This window comes from Bubalus kerabau, chromosome 11 (assembly GCF_029407905.1).
Source record: "Bubalus kerabau isolate K-KA32 ecotype Philippines breed swamp buffalo chromosome 11, PCC_UOA_SB_1v2, whole genome shotgun sequence".
Classification (NCBI taxonomy): Eukaryota; Metazoa; Chordata; class Mammalia; order Artiodactyla; family Bovidae; genus Bubalus; species Bubalus kerabau.
The window spans coordinates 109,670,072-109,685,031 of record NC_073634.1 but is presented as its reverse complement, the minus strand read 5'-3'; the positions used below and the strand labels follow the sequence as shown (position 1 = coordinate 109,685,031).

Genomic DNA, 14,960 nt, shown 5'->3' with positions numbered 1-14,960 from the left:
GAGGGTAAGAGCGAGAAAGGAGGAGGAGGAAAATGAAGGAGAAGAAGGAAAAATAAAAAGAAACAGGACCAAAGTGGAGCCACTTGCCCCCAGGAGAGCAGACCAGGACTTATTACAGTTTTAACCTTTCCCAGGAATGAAATTTCTGGAATCACCTGGTGAGCACCACTGAGGTAACACTGCCTGAAGCAATCCTTTCTTTCCTCTAGTTAAAACCTTGTCTGGCTCCCTGTCTATGAAGGCTTTCCATTTTACACAGCTTCCGCCTATCTAACTACTAGATGGGATGCTGCCTATCTCACAAATCACTGAAGAAACACAATCAGACCTTCAGATTCACTCAGTTGAATTTTGTTTTATAACGAGGGTCAGAGATGCTGGGCATTTCAGGGAAGTATGGAAAGGAAAGAGCAAAGAAAGCTCTGTTTCCAGAGGAGACAAGTGGGAAAGTGTCTCAGGATATCCAACATCCTGGCAGCTGGGGTCACACAGCTCCCACCCAGAGTGGGCACTGCCCTCCAGACCCAGGTGCCCAGCCTCCAGCACTCAGTCAGGATGCCCTGCTCACCAAGGAGGGGCCATGCCCAGCCCCAGCCCCCAACCCAGCCCCCAGAGGTGAGGTGGGGACATGTGGCTGGGGGACATGGCTCCTGGCAGCATGCAGCCCAGATGGTGGAGGAAATGAGCAGAGGTGAGGCATGGTGATGAAACGGCCCACGTGGGGTCGCAGCGTGCTGTGATGTGGGACAGTGTGAGGGGACAGAGGGAAGGCATTACCCCATGAAGCTCCTACCGAGAGTCCAGCAACAGGAGACAAAGAGAAGAGAGTCAGTGAGGAGGTCTCCCCGTGGGCTCAGAGATGACCCCAACCCTCAGGATCGCTGTACATCGAGGAGCTTACTTACGTCTTTGTCTAGGTAAGCAACCACCTCCCCAGAATCTGCCCCCAGCTCCACCCAAGCCCCACCCGTGAAGGGTCTGAGGGAGCCAATCTAGGCCCAGCCACAACAGGGCTGAGTGTTGCTCACTAGGGAGCCGCAGAAAACAGAGAAGCCCCCAGCAGGGGAGACACCCAGCTGCGCCCACTTGCACTGGCCGACCAAGCAGTGCAGCCTCAGGGCACCGAGAGCTTTCTGTCGGACGCAAGGGGCAGACACCTCAAGGCAGAGCCTGCCTATCCAACTTCAGAACCACAGGGTGTGGCAGGGTCGACAAGCCCTGAGGTCCTCCCAGCCCCACAGTCGGCCCCAAGCGGACAGGGACAGATGAGAGACAGCGTGGGGCCGGGGGCCCTCCCTCCCCTGCCCCACGCTTATCACAGCTCTGGGCGTGCAGCCCAGCAAGTCAGAGCAGACCCAGGTACTTACGAGAAGGCAAACGCCACCAGGGCCCCACTGACCACAATGAAGTCCAGAATGTTCCACAGATCCCGGAAGTAGGCACCAGGGTGCAGCAGCAGTCCCAAATCGATCATCTTTAGGAGAACAACACACTTTAAGGAACAGAATATTTCGGAAAAGAAAGGCAGAGCCAGAGCCCAGAGACCTGCGGTGAGAGGAAGGATGCCGTTTCATGTTCCGTCCCCCCCGGGGAGGGGTCACGGTCCCGGCCGCGTCTGTCGGGGTGAGGAGCCACGGCTCCGGTCACGTCCCCCCAGGGGAGAGGACACAATCCCGGGCGGGTCTGTCACAGTGAGGAGCCGCCGCTCAGGTCACGTCCTGTCAGGGGAGGAGCCACGGCTCGGGTCACGTCCTAGGTCACGTCCTTTCAGGGGAGGAGCCACGGCTCGGGTCACGTCCTAGGTCACGTCCTGTCAGGGGAGGGGTCATGGCTCAGGTCACGTCCTGTCACAGGAGGGGTCACAGCTCAGGTCACATCCTGTCAGGGGGGGTCACGGCTCAGGTCATGTCCTGTCAGGGGAGGGGTCACGGCTCAGGTCACGTCCTAGGTCACGTCCTGTCAGGGGAGGGGTCATGGCTCAGGTCACGTCCTGTCAGGGGGGGTCACGGCTCAGGTCACGTCCTGTCAGGGGAGGGGTCACGGCTCAGGTCACGTCCTGTCAGGGTGCTGACATGGCTCAGTTAATGGCCTCTTAAAGCCTCAACAGGCGTTTGGATCTCCACGCCCTTGACCCCAGTGACTCCGCATGGCCAAGACTGGCTGAGATCCTGCCAGGCCTCCAGCTCCTCTGGAGCCTGAGTGAGTCTCCTCCTCGCTGGGCTCCAGGCACACCTGCCCCAAGCTCACCACCTGCAGACCCTCGGAGGGTCGGCCCCGCTGGGCAGGAGGTGCTGTGGAGCTGCCCTTCTGCAGCGGTGACTTCTGGAGGCGTCTTACTGTTTCTGGGCCTCAGTGTCCTTGTTTGTAAAATGCAGTAACACCTCCCCCAGGAATTCACAAGAGAAGTGGAGTGAGCATGCACAGAAGCCAGCCTGAGCCACCATGCGAGCACCCCCTCCCTCCTCGAGCCGCACCTGTGGGGACGCGCACGGGCCCTCGGCAGCACCGAGAGAAGGACCAGGGCCACACAGCGCGGTCGTGCTTCACCTGCAGTCAAGCACCAGGGAGTCCTCTCCGCCCACCTGCTGCAAGCTTTGAGCCTTGAGGCCACCGTCCTGTCCTCACTCTCCTTCCTCTAGCTGAGGTCCCGGCCTCCCTCTCTGCTGAGACAACCCCGCACGACCTGGGCTCATAGCACACAGGAGGGGGAAGCCTGTCTGCCTCAGAGAGAAGGGTCTCTGTCAGCAGGTAGTGGAGACCAGGCCCAGTGCTCACGAGCTCTCCTGAGGCTGATATAACACTGTGGGGAATCCTTAGCAAATGTGACCTCGTGTCTCCACAAAACACAACCTCTGCAGGTGGGCTCATCACCCACACATGTGTGCATGCCCAGGGCACACTCGCCACATGCCTTCATCTCAGTCATGAGGGGGGATGAGCAAAGCCCTGCAGTCACCAAGGCAACCACACGTCTCACCTTTATCACCATCTCAAAGGTGAAGACACCTGTGAAGATGTAGTCCATGTACTTCAGCACCTGGAACCAAAAAGAGGCTTTTTTCAAGGGCAAGGCAGGAAGCTTGAGCCGGGGCCAGTTCAGCAACTCCATGTCTTCTTCCAGGAGCCTGAACAGATAACCCATCGGCCTGGGGTCTATGGGCAAGGGTCATGGGGAAGTGAGGGGAGGCTTGGCCAGCGTCCCATGGGAGGGGCTCCTGCAGGGACGGTCTTCACTGCATCCTGGACACATCCCCAGACCTTCAGCCCCACACTCTGATGGGCAGACAGAGCCCTGACAGCACCAGCCCCTCCACAGCCCAACAGCAGAACTCACGTTGTTCCTGGGCGAGTCTGTCTGCACAGGATCCTCAGCGGCCAGGGCTATGCTACTCAGGGCAATGACCACGAGAATGACCATCTCGAAGTACCGCATGGTCACAATGTAGTGGCAGAAGCGGCGGAGCCTGGAAGGCAAAGCACGGGTCAACACAGGCTTATGGGGGGCTTTCCCGGCCCCTCCCCATGGAAAGAGCTGGGTTCTGCTAAATGTCCCTCTGTTCAGGTGACAGCAGCCAGGTGACTGATGGGGACTAAATTCCTGGGAGTGAACGGGAGTGGTGGAAGGCTGCAGAAACCCCAGGCAGGGCCAGCCACCATGCCTCGCAGGCCAAGTTGGTCTGGCCCTTTTGCTACATTAAGTTCCACTGGGGGCCAGCCAGGGCTGCCTGTCTATGTGCTGTGGGGCTACCATGCCCTGGACAGGCTTCCAGCTCTGCTGTGGGTGGGGTAGGAGCTGAGCACCAACAGTCCCCGAGCAGCCCTTCTCGAACCCCAGTGCTGGGCGCGGCACCCTCGTCTGAGCTCACAGAGATGCGTGTGCACACCTGCCCCCCAGTCACCTGTCTGCCTCCACTCGCTAGTCAGCACCACCGATGACTGTTCTGGTCTGTTCAGGTACATCCTGGCCTGGGACACAGTGGCGACCAGGACACCACTGAACAGCATAGACAGAAATCAATAGGAGATGCTCAGATGTTGACAAATGCTACGACACAGCAGGAGACAGTGACCAGCAAGGCCTCCCAGGGGGACAGTGAAGCCAAGCCTGGGTGACAAGCACACCACACAGACATCACTTCTGCCCCCTCAAGAGACATGCTCTCAGCCCCTCCTGCCTCCACGGGCTCAGCCTCCGCACGCCAGCCCTGCCACCTCTCCTCTCACCAACACCGTGTTCCCAGGGACACCACGTCTCTGTCCCTTCCTGCCTGCTCCTCGTCCCAACCACCGCTTCCCAGCTGTAGCCCCCTCACCCCCAAGCTGCTCCTCCAAGCCCCCGAGTGCCCTGCTGGCACGTCTCCCTCCAAACTGAGACGCTTTCCTTCCACCCCCACGACGCTCCATCGCAGGCTTTCTTCCGTCCCAGCCCCTCTTTCTTTCAAAGCAACACTACCAGTCCATCTTGTGGCTGAGTTTCCACCCCTCCTCAGACCCTCAAGTTCTGCTGGCCACATGCCACCCGCCAGCTTCCCTGGGCTCCGGGGCACAGCCAGGCCTCCAGCCATCAAGCAGAAACCCTGGCTGTCATCCTTCACAACTCTGCCCCCTTCCACCTCTATTTTGCCATCAAATCCTGCAGATTCTGCCTCTAAAATTCCTCTCCAAGCGCCTCACTCCCAAACCTCTCCACTCTGAGCACCCTCATCCAATCGCCACGACCACCTTCCAAACGGTCTCTCTGTCTCATCTCCATTCTCCCCACCTAAGGGCTCCAGTGCAGTCTGACCGAGACTCACCCCCACTGCTCACAGCCTCTCCAGCTTCTCTGGGTTCTCATGTCATCCCACTTCTCCACAGAACACACTTCGGCCCTGTGTGCCTCTGTGCTTTTCCACCCAACTGCCTTCAGCTGTTTGGAGCCCTAGGTCTATCATGTCGAGACCATCGCAAGCTCTCTCCACCCATTGAGAACACTGTCTCCTCCCTCTTCACCTCGACTCTCACCCTTCAGGTTCCAGCCGAGATCTCTCCCTCCCTCCAGGAAGGCTCCCAGACACCAGACCTCCCTGCCCTACCTACCCACGCTGTACTCACGTGATGGGCACACCAGCCAGTGCTGGAGGCAGGGGCCATACCTGTCTCTACCGCAATCTCACTCCCAACCCCTAAAAAGTGAGCTCCCCACACTGGCGTGCTGAGCAGAGGAAGGAGCGGAAGGCAGGCAGCAAGAGCTGGTGGACAGACTGCTAGATGACCGAGGGCAGAGGGGCTGGCTGGACATGGGAAAGGGATGAGGTGGCGGTCCCTCGGACGCTGCTGCTCCACCCCCGTGGTGAGAGTTCCGCATGGGATCTGCCTGCACCCCCGCCTGGCGGGCTCCCCTCTCCTTCCTCGGGCTCCAGTCCCACTTCACCACTGCAGCGCCCCCGTGCACACCTCCTGCCCCTGCTCTGTGCTTCCTACTAGCCCTTCCCACCATGTAGGGACTTATGTCCCCACCTCAGTGCCCTGTCTGCTGCCTGCCTCTCCACTTTCCCGTAGCTTAGAGGACAGGCTTTCATGGGTGCTGCTCATCACTGCGGTTCCCAGCACCTAGAACACTGTCTGAACACCGGTCGAGCTAATGAAGCAGCTGGACTGGTATGTGGATGAGTGACATGTGGGGACTGCATGACGTAAACAGAGGGGAGAACACTAGACAGACGTGTGAGTGACTGTGACGTGTGTTCGTGGGCTCCAGGGGAAGGTGTGGATGCAGCATGGGACTGGGTGCATGTGCGCAGAGGCGACCTACGGCTGCAGTGGGGGTTAGAAGCAAGGCCCTGGGATGCCTGTCTGGGTGTAAACCCCAGCTCAGCCACTGAGACGGAGGGGCGATATGTCTGGACGCCAGCCTTCCCTGTGGCTCCATGTCCTCATCTGCAAAGTGAGGCAACAGCAGAATGTGCTCTGTGGGAAGCTGTGATGATCCATGAAGACGTTAACACACGTAACGGCTGGGTCATGTCCAGCACGCCTGCTGGCACAGGCACGTGGCTCGCAGGCCGTGGACTAGGACACAGCGCAGGACATGGGCTGGTGGCGAGACTCACAGGTTGGTGGGGCTCAAGCAGAACATGGAGCTGTACGGGACAATGGGTCGGGGGCCGCTCCTCATCACGTCATCAGCTTCCACCTCCTTCTTTCCTTCTGCTTGGCTTTCCAGGTCCACGTTACCACCTACAAGCACAAAGGCCACCAAGTTAGGGGTGCAGCTCATAAACTCACACCATGCAGGTCACCCCTGAGCAATACCCTCCAAGCTCCAGCCCCACAGGCTCATGGACCCATCCAGGGGAGGGCATGAGGCCACGAACACAGCTTCACACGAGGCCCCGTCTGATCACAGCCAGATTGCCACTGAGGTGGGTAATGGCCAGGCTGAGCCAGCTCTGAGGATCTGGCTGTCTGCTGCAAAGACCCAGAGACCCTTCCTCACCTCTCCCTCCACCAGGGTCTCTGGGGAGCAGCACCAAGCCTGGTGGGCGTCCCTGGCTGTGGACACCTCTGCTTCCCTGTATGTGTGAGTGCTCAGTCGTGTCCGACTCTTTGCAACCCCATGGACCGTAAACATGACAGGCCCCTCTGTCCATCGGATTTCCTAGGCAAGAATACAGGAGTGGGTTGCCATTTCCTATCCTAGGGGACCTTCCCAATCCAGGGATTAAACTCGAGTCTCTTGTGTCTCCAGCATTTAGCAGGTGGATCCTTTGCCACTGTGCCACCTGGGGAGCCCTCTGCCTTACCAATATACACTTAACGAAGATTTTTTTTTTTCTGCTTAAAAGAATGGAACAACAACAACAAAAAAAAGAACAAAAAAAAAGAATGGAACAAAGATGCCAGAGCCTGGATGGAAATACTTCTCCTGAAATAAATTTACTATAACAACAACAGAACTCATCAATAAGTCAAAACCAAGAAATAATAATAAATTATATTAATAAATAATATATAGAAATATATATAAATAATATATATATATATATATAATATATATAAGTAATAAATAATAAATCAAGACCAGGAAAACAAGGAGAGGATCAAAACAAGAGCTACAACCAAGGAGATTCATTGTTGGAAACGGTTTATTTAAAAAAGAGACCTGACAGAAACAAAAAATTCATTGAAACAGAAGACAATCAAGCCAGATGACCAGATATGGGTCGTTGGAGCGGGGGATGAAGAAAGGAACAGGATGTTCATGAAAACAACCACGTGCTGGCTGGCCCGGGCGCTTCACCCTCACGACAGCACTTCCTGGCGTGTGTTAGTGCCTCCAGGTTTCAGATTAAGAAACAGGCTGAACTGAAGAATCACCCGGTGGGGACAAGACCGACCAAACCTGGGTTAGGCAGGGAAAGTGAGGCACCACAATAGACTGCCCCCTCCAGGGGGCTGGAGGGAGTGCAGCGGCAGTGCCCTGGGCTTCTGGGAAAGCACAGGTAAGTCGTCTCTGGCAAGAACATCCCCCATCTGCCCAAAGAATCCCCACTGACCAAGGTAGCTGTGGCCAGCTTGAAGAGAACGTAAGCCTAATGTCCCAAGGCGTCCACCATGTAGAAAGAATTTCTCTGCTAGAGCTATGTACCATTCTCGAGAGAACTGAAAAAGCAGCCAAACAATTCTTTTTCTATAGGGCTTAATTATCTCATAAAGCCCGACTCAGAAAGGGTGCATTATGGTCGATTATATATGAACTCATATCAACAAACACAAAAAGAAGGGAGGTACGTGAAAGACAGCAGAAACTAGTAATAGATGTATAATTCCCAAGGGACTTCAGATATAAGCGCCTTTAGATGAGGACTGTAAAAGAACTAAAGAACTGAATATAAATATGCAAAGAAATTTAAAAAATGAGTCTTTAAAAAATGAACAAGCAATAGAAGCCTATAAAATTGGCCCAGCATTTCCATGGCCTATGACAGAGAGGCTTATTACAAAGGACTCAACCTCCTACTACAGACAATCATAAAAGCAGAACAAAAACATGTAACTGCTTAAAGAACCCGAGAAGCAATAATCCTTGGGAGACACCTGTGCCTGGGGGCCGCTTTCCCATTTGTGGAAGCAGAAAGCAGCACCCCTACTGGGAGGAGGGACAAAAGACTGGAGGTGAGGATGGTGGACTGTCTGGGAATAAGGGGCAAAATCCCAGAGGGGAGAGAAGGACAGAAAAGCGAGGCCCCCCGTCAGTCCCCACAACTCCCCTCCGGTCTCGGCTGTACTGGTGTAAGGCAAGGCTGGTCTCTACTGGGAGCAAAGGGTCTCAAGTCAGAGGCAGGGCTGAAGGCGTGATACTGGGAACAAATGCAGATTCAACTTTGCTATCATTTTGCATTCAGATTATTCTTGTTTTTATTAGTGTTCTGGTTAAAGAGTTGCCATACCTTGAATAATTTAATAAGCCTATTATTTTCAACACATGGCATTTTTAGAAATGCATGTATAATGTTATAGCAGGAAGGTCTATACTTTAGGAAGATAGAAAATGATATTAAAGGAAAGTCTGTAACGTAAGAAATCAGTAAATCTAAACACAGTCTCTATAAAGTTGTTGGGAAGGAAGAAAATTTTATTCTACATTCCTAGGTTCTTCTGACTGGTCTAAGAATTAAATTGACATGAGATTAGTAATATGAAAAAATATAGGAACCACACATCTGTGAGAGGTTCAGACAGAAAGGTAGAATGAGGTGCATATATATATCACCCTAAGCTAAACAATGGGGGGCCTCTAAGGACATTCATAAGACAACATAAAACAGAGCAGATTTTTGGTTATTAGGTGCTTGCCCTTCCAAAGAGATGGGGCCACTTAGATAACACGTATCTCTGGTAATAACTCTTTCCTGGGAAAAATCCCCAATCTAAATTCTTCTAGGTGGTTAAGGCAAGAACAGTTGTTTCTCTTGAACCCACAGGGTCTTGGTTGCCTTTAGCTCAAAAATAATTCTCATGCACACATTTGGGGGAGGCTTTTCCAGAACCCCTACAAAGTTCAAAGAATAATAAAATCTATTTTGTGGGCAAAAGAAGGACCAAAATGATGGATGCTAATGAGGAAGTTGGGAAAAATGTGATTGTAGTTGCTATTCTAAGGCCTTAGAACTTAATTTAAAAATAACTATAGACTTTGTTATGCAAGCATGATAGAATTAAAGGATAACTGCTAAAAACAGAAAAAGAATTCATAGTTTATAAACTATTAGAGGGGAAATGTCACACAAAAGCAATTATTCAATACTAAAAAGGAAGGAGAAGGAAGAAAAACAGGAAAAATTGGAACAAACATCGCAGGTCCAAGTAAACTAATAATCACAATATATACAAGCAGATGGAACCTGGCTACTGACTGATAGAGATTATCCAGGTGACATGTTTAAAAATACAGTTATATGTAGTTTCCAAGAGACAGGCCCAAAATACGAGGCCACATAAAGTCTAGAAATCAAAAGATGAGAAAAGATACACTTGGCAAATGTTCATTAAAAAAAAAACCAACTCAGGTATATTCACATCAGAAAAATACAGTATAAGAAAAAAATCATTAGAGGGTCACCACAAGATGACAAAAAGTTCAGCTCCAGTGTTGTTGTTCGTCACTCAGTCATGGCTGACTCTTTGCAACCTCAGGGACTATAGCCCACCAGGCTCCTCTGTCCATGGAATTCACCAGGCAAGAATACTGGAGTGGGTAGCCATTCCCTTCTCCAGGGGATCATCCCGACGCAGGGACTGAACCTGCATCTCCACATCTCCTGCACTGCAGGCAGATGCTTTACCATCTGAGCCACCAGGGAAGCCCATGTATTCCTCTTGCGTGCATCATGCTCAGTTGCTTCAGTCGTGTCCAATTCTTCATGACCCTATGGACGGTAGCCTGCCAGGCTCCTCTGTCCATGGGGTTATCCAGGCAAGAATACTGGAGTGGGTTGCCATGCCCTCCTCCAGGGGATCTTCCTGACCCAGGGATTGAACCAACGTTTCCTGTGGCTCCTGCATTGCAGGCAGATTCTTTACCACTGAGCCACCAGGGAAGCCCCATATTCTTCTTAAGCATACATAAAACATTTACAAAAGTTGACCACACGCTAAACCATAAAGCAGTCACCTCTTGTCTCAAAGATGACCCTACATGAACATCATCATCTCCAATCACAGTACAATTAGGTTTCAATTTAAGGTAATGGTCAGAAACCAATGATTCAGAGTTAAATTTTACAATTGGAAGGTGAAAGTTAAGTCAAAAAAATATATATCATAGGCAGTATAAATGTGTCTACATAGAAAACAGCAGAAAAATTATTTGGAATAAGAGAGTGTTTGGCAACTCTGGGTGGACACAAAATCAATGGACAAAAACTGCTTGCATTTCTATATGGTAGGAGCAAAAAATACAATTTTTTTTTAAACAATACTATTTTAAAAAACCAAGTAAGTAAAAAGACAAAAAGAAGGAACTTAGGGGCAGGGAAACTCCTGTGTATGGTACTGTAATGACACAGTTATATATTCGTCCAGCATCATTAGAATATACACCACCAAGAGTGAGACCTGCTGGAAACTATGGATTCTGGGCGAAAAGGATGTGCTGCTAGGGGCTCATTGACTGTAACAAATGTACCACCAGGAGAGGAATACTGACTATGGGGAAGGCCATGTGTGTAGGGGTAGACAGTATACAGCAAATCTCTATACTTTCTACTTAATTTTTACCTTGAAACTAAAACTGCTCAAAAAAAATACCAGTTTTTCAGGGTAACACAAAAGAGATACAAATATAAAGTCTAAGTGGGTAGGTAAAAACCCTATGATCTTACATTTGAATTACAAATGCCAAAAGACTACATGGTGCCGGGGTCCAGCCCCGGCTGATCCAGGGTATTCGAAGCGGGGACGGCGTCGGCGACTTATTTATTTATAAATATTTATCAAAGATTTAAAGAATAATAGAATGAGGATAGCTCAGTGAGGAAATTCAGTGGAGAAAAGCGGCTGAAATAAGGATAGCTCAGTAGGAAAATTCAGTAGAGAAAAGAAGCTGAGTGGCTTGGTTTACGCGGAAAATCAATATAACCCATGACACCAGGTTAGCTCTGACCACGGAGGCCGCGGGCGCCCTCTCGAATAGCGGAAGGTGCCCCACCTTAGACACCTTCTCGAGTGGGTCTTAGAAGCCCAGGCAAATAAATGGTCGCAGAGGACATCCGCGCTCCAGATGGACACTCAGCTGGAATTTGGGAGAGAGAGTGACATGGGGAGACCAAGTTTCAGTGAACAAGGCCCGCACTTTATTTTCCAAAGTAGTTTTTATACCTTAAGGTATGCATAGAGGATAATGGGGGAAGGGGTAGAGTCATGCAGCAAGCCAGGCTTTCTTCCTGCAAACTTATCATATGCAAAAGTTCAGGTGATTGACATCATCTTCTGGCCCGGAGGCCTGTTAACATTTTAAGAAACTTATCTTTCTCTAAAGGTGATTATTCCAAAGTCAGGCGCCAGCCTTCCAAAAAGCATTGGACAAAGCGGCATTTTACATTTCTATACACCCATTATATCAATCAATACACTGCCAAGGACACAGTAGGTAAGGAGTATGGAGACTTAGCAGCAAACATTGGCCCAACAAGTGAAAAACCCTTCACCAATACATTTTCTAATCAATCTTTTAACTACTCAAAGGAATCTGTGTTTAGGCAGTTTAGAACATCTCCTGCCTCTCACAGTTGGGAGGCTCTGAACAATCACACGTGGCCGGAAAAACCTATTCAGGCAGGCTAGAGGATTTCCAAAGGAGTTTGTAGGTTAAACACTGTCACACCCAGGAATTATTAACTGGAGCCGTAAGCTAACTCTTTTTCCAGAGAGAGGTAGTGGGGGACAGCCCCCCGTAAAGTCAGAGGTGTAGGTGAAAGCACAAAGCAGAAAGTAGGCAGACTCTGGTTTTGGGGGTAGATGCTCGAGAATTTCCAGGGGGACTCCTGAGGCTCGATCCCGCCTTTGCGTATGCCGAGCCTCCTTCCTCATGACCTTTGTCATGGGCGGAGTGCCTCACGCTGGCTCCCGGCAGTGATAGAATTCCAGTTGAGCTATTCCAGATCCTCACTCAATATGCAATATGCCGGCTCCCAGCAACATGGTATATTCTCTCTTAAAAAGAAAAAAAAAGTCCCCACGAGCCTGAAAGCAGTAAAAAATCAGCAGCAAAGATCATATGGGTAAATAATACCATTTCTTATCAAAGGAACCACAGTACCTCAGATCAGCATCTACAGAAGCAGACCATGAAATGAGGGTCCATGTGCAAGTGACTGAGGACAGACTCCCAAAAAGAACTAGATGGGAGCAAGAAAGAGCAGGGCAGAGAAGATCAAGTGAGGGCGCAGTTTCAGATAAAGTCCTGCCACAGCATCAGCTGCTGCTTCAGGGACCCTGGGGTCTGAACTAAGCTTCAAAGTTGTCAGACCTGAAGCCAGACGGCTGGGTTTTCATCCACCCACACCCCCTTCCCTAGTGAGGGCCACCTGGGGTCATCAATCCTCAGAGAAGTACTCCCTCCAGTCCCCTAGGTGTTGGGACCACCTCTAGTGGTCCAGGGCAGCCCTCCAAAGAGGAGCTGAAGGTGAGGCCACTGGAGGCAGAATTACCCTGAAGGCAGGGAAGGGAGGTCTGGAGAAACAGCAGGTGTCCAGTACACAGCCCTCCTTGGAGAAATAGCCAATTCCACGTTTGGGCAAGAAAGGAACACAATGACCCTGGAATGAGTTGTAACAGATGAAAACAGAAAGCTGTCAAAGACTACAATAGGCTGTGAGAAGGTAAAAAAGCCAACTTTAAAAAAACGAAAACAAAAGTAAAAAAAATTTTAAATACATAAATAAAAATAAAAAAGCCAACTTTAAGGGGCATGCCCTGTCCAGAGATGGGACAATTTGAGCATCAGAACTAACAGTGAGTCCAAAGGACCTAAACACATCAAACATGTTAAAATCTAAAGATTCATAAGGATAATTTTGTTAAAGCTCTCAATGACTGTATTTGGAGTTCCTAGGAACCAACTTGCTATTTTGAAAATTTATACATAAAGGTGCAGAATGAAGCATGTATCTTGCTATATACAAATACAAGCTGTATTTCAGGGTAACCAAAAAGTTGATGAAGAAAGTTCTTTCTTACAGAAAGAGTTGGAATAGTTGGAATAGAAAAAGTTGGAATAATTCAGAAAGCATGATGGAATTATAATTCACAACTGTACAATACCAAATAAAATCACTAGTCTGGGTGACAATCATCAATGCCTACCAGTTCACTCGGGGAAAAGCTGGTGGAGAAACTTACCCTGGATGGATCAGGCAATATCCACGGATCAATCTTAATGCTGCCCAAAGGAAAGCAGTAGATGCCATGTGGCTCCTGATGGAACATGAGAGGAAGCACACAACCACCTATGAAGCTTCCCTAGAGTTTTTTCTCTGATCAGAATCAAGGTCTGCGGTTCACAGACAAGGGTGATTTCGCCTCCTAAGGAATACCTGGCAATGTCTAGAGACTCTCTTTTTGTTTTTTTTCAGTTGTCATAACTACAGTATGCTACTGCCATCTAGAAGGGAAAGGTCAGGGATGCAGCTGAATATCTTAAAACGCACAAGACAGCCACCACCAACAAATTTCAATAGTGCCAAGTTCAGAAGGCCTGCTTTAGATCTAATTACCAGATAACAGGAATGCTAAGGATAGAAAAATGCGCTACAGGACACCATGAGGCAATCAACCAAATCCAGAATATTTAACAGGGTAAATTCTACAGTTTTTCAACAGATAAATGGCATGCATAAAATAATCACAGAGTAAAACAGACATAGACAGATTAAGCTAGGTCAAATCCTGTTTGGATCCTGATTCAAACATACCAGCTGTAAAAAGCTGTTTTTCAGATAACTGGTAAAATTTGAACTCAAGAAATCTGTATGCAGGTCAAGAAGCATCAGTTAGAACAGGACATGGAACAACAGACTGGTTCCAAATTGGCAAAGGAGTATGTCAAAGCTGTATATTGTCACCCTGTTTATTTATCTTATATGCAGAGTACATCATGTGAAATGCCAGGCTGGACGAAGCACAAGCTGGAATCAAGATTGCCAGGAGAAATATCAGTAACCTCAGATATGCAGATGACACCACCCTTATGGCAGAAAGTGAAGAGGAACTAAAAAGCCTCTTGATGAAAGTGAAAGTGGAGAGTGAAAAAGCTGGCTTGAAATTCAACATTCAGAAAACAAAGATCATGACATCTGTTTCCCCATCTGTTTGCCATCCCTTCATGGCAAACTGATGGGGAAACAATGGAAACAGTGATAGACTATTTTCTTGGGCTCCAAAATCACTGCAGATGGTAACTACAGCCATGAAATTGAAAGATGCTTGCTCCTTGGAAGAAAAACTATGACCAGCCTAGACAGCATATTAAAAAGCAGAGACATTACTTTGTCGAAAAAGGTCAAAGCTAGTCAAAGCTATGGTTTTTCCAGTAGTCATGTATGGATGTGAGAGTTGGACCATAAAGAAAGCTGAGCACTGAAGAACTGATGCTTTTGAACTGTGGTGTTGGAGAAGACTCTTGAGAGTCCCTTGGACTGCAAGGGAATCTAACCAGTCAATCCTAAAGGTAATCAGTCCTGAATATTCATTGGAAGGACTGATGCTGAAGCTGAAGCTCCTATACTTTGGCCACCTGATGCAAAGAACTGACTCAATGGAAAAGACTCTGATGCTGGGAAAGATTGAAGGCAGGAGGAGAAGGGGACGACAGAGGATGAGATGGTTGGATGGCATCACTGACTCAATGGACATGAGTCTGAGCAAGCTCTGGGAGCAAGCCCCATGATGGACAGGGAAGCCTGGCGTGCTGCAGTCCA

The 14,960-nt window shown here is 49.6% G+C and overlaps 1 protein-coding gene across 2 annotated transcripts in view; it reads right to left on the bottom strand.

Moving 5' to 3' along the window:
- Positions 1–14,960, bottom strand: part of CACNA1B (calcium voltage-gated channel subunit alpha1 B) — a 210,061-nt gene that overhangs the window by 51,157 nt on the left and 143,944 nt on the right. For both annotated transcript variants that reach the window (XM_055541721.1, XM_055541722.1), the window contains exons 21-24: positions 6,093–6,219; positions 3,335–3,464; positions 2,978–3,037; positions 1,368–1,474 (exon numbers count right to left, since the gene is read on the bottom strand). In XM_055541721.1, coding sequence (XP_055397696.1) covers positions 1,368–1,474; positions 2,978–3,037; positions 3,335–3,464; positions 6,093–6,219 — 424 coding nt within the window. The remainder of the gene's footprint in view (positions 1–1,367; positions 1,475–2,977; positions 3,038–3,334; positions 3,465–6,092; positions 6,220–14,960) is intronic.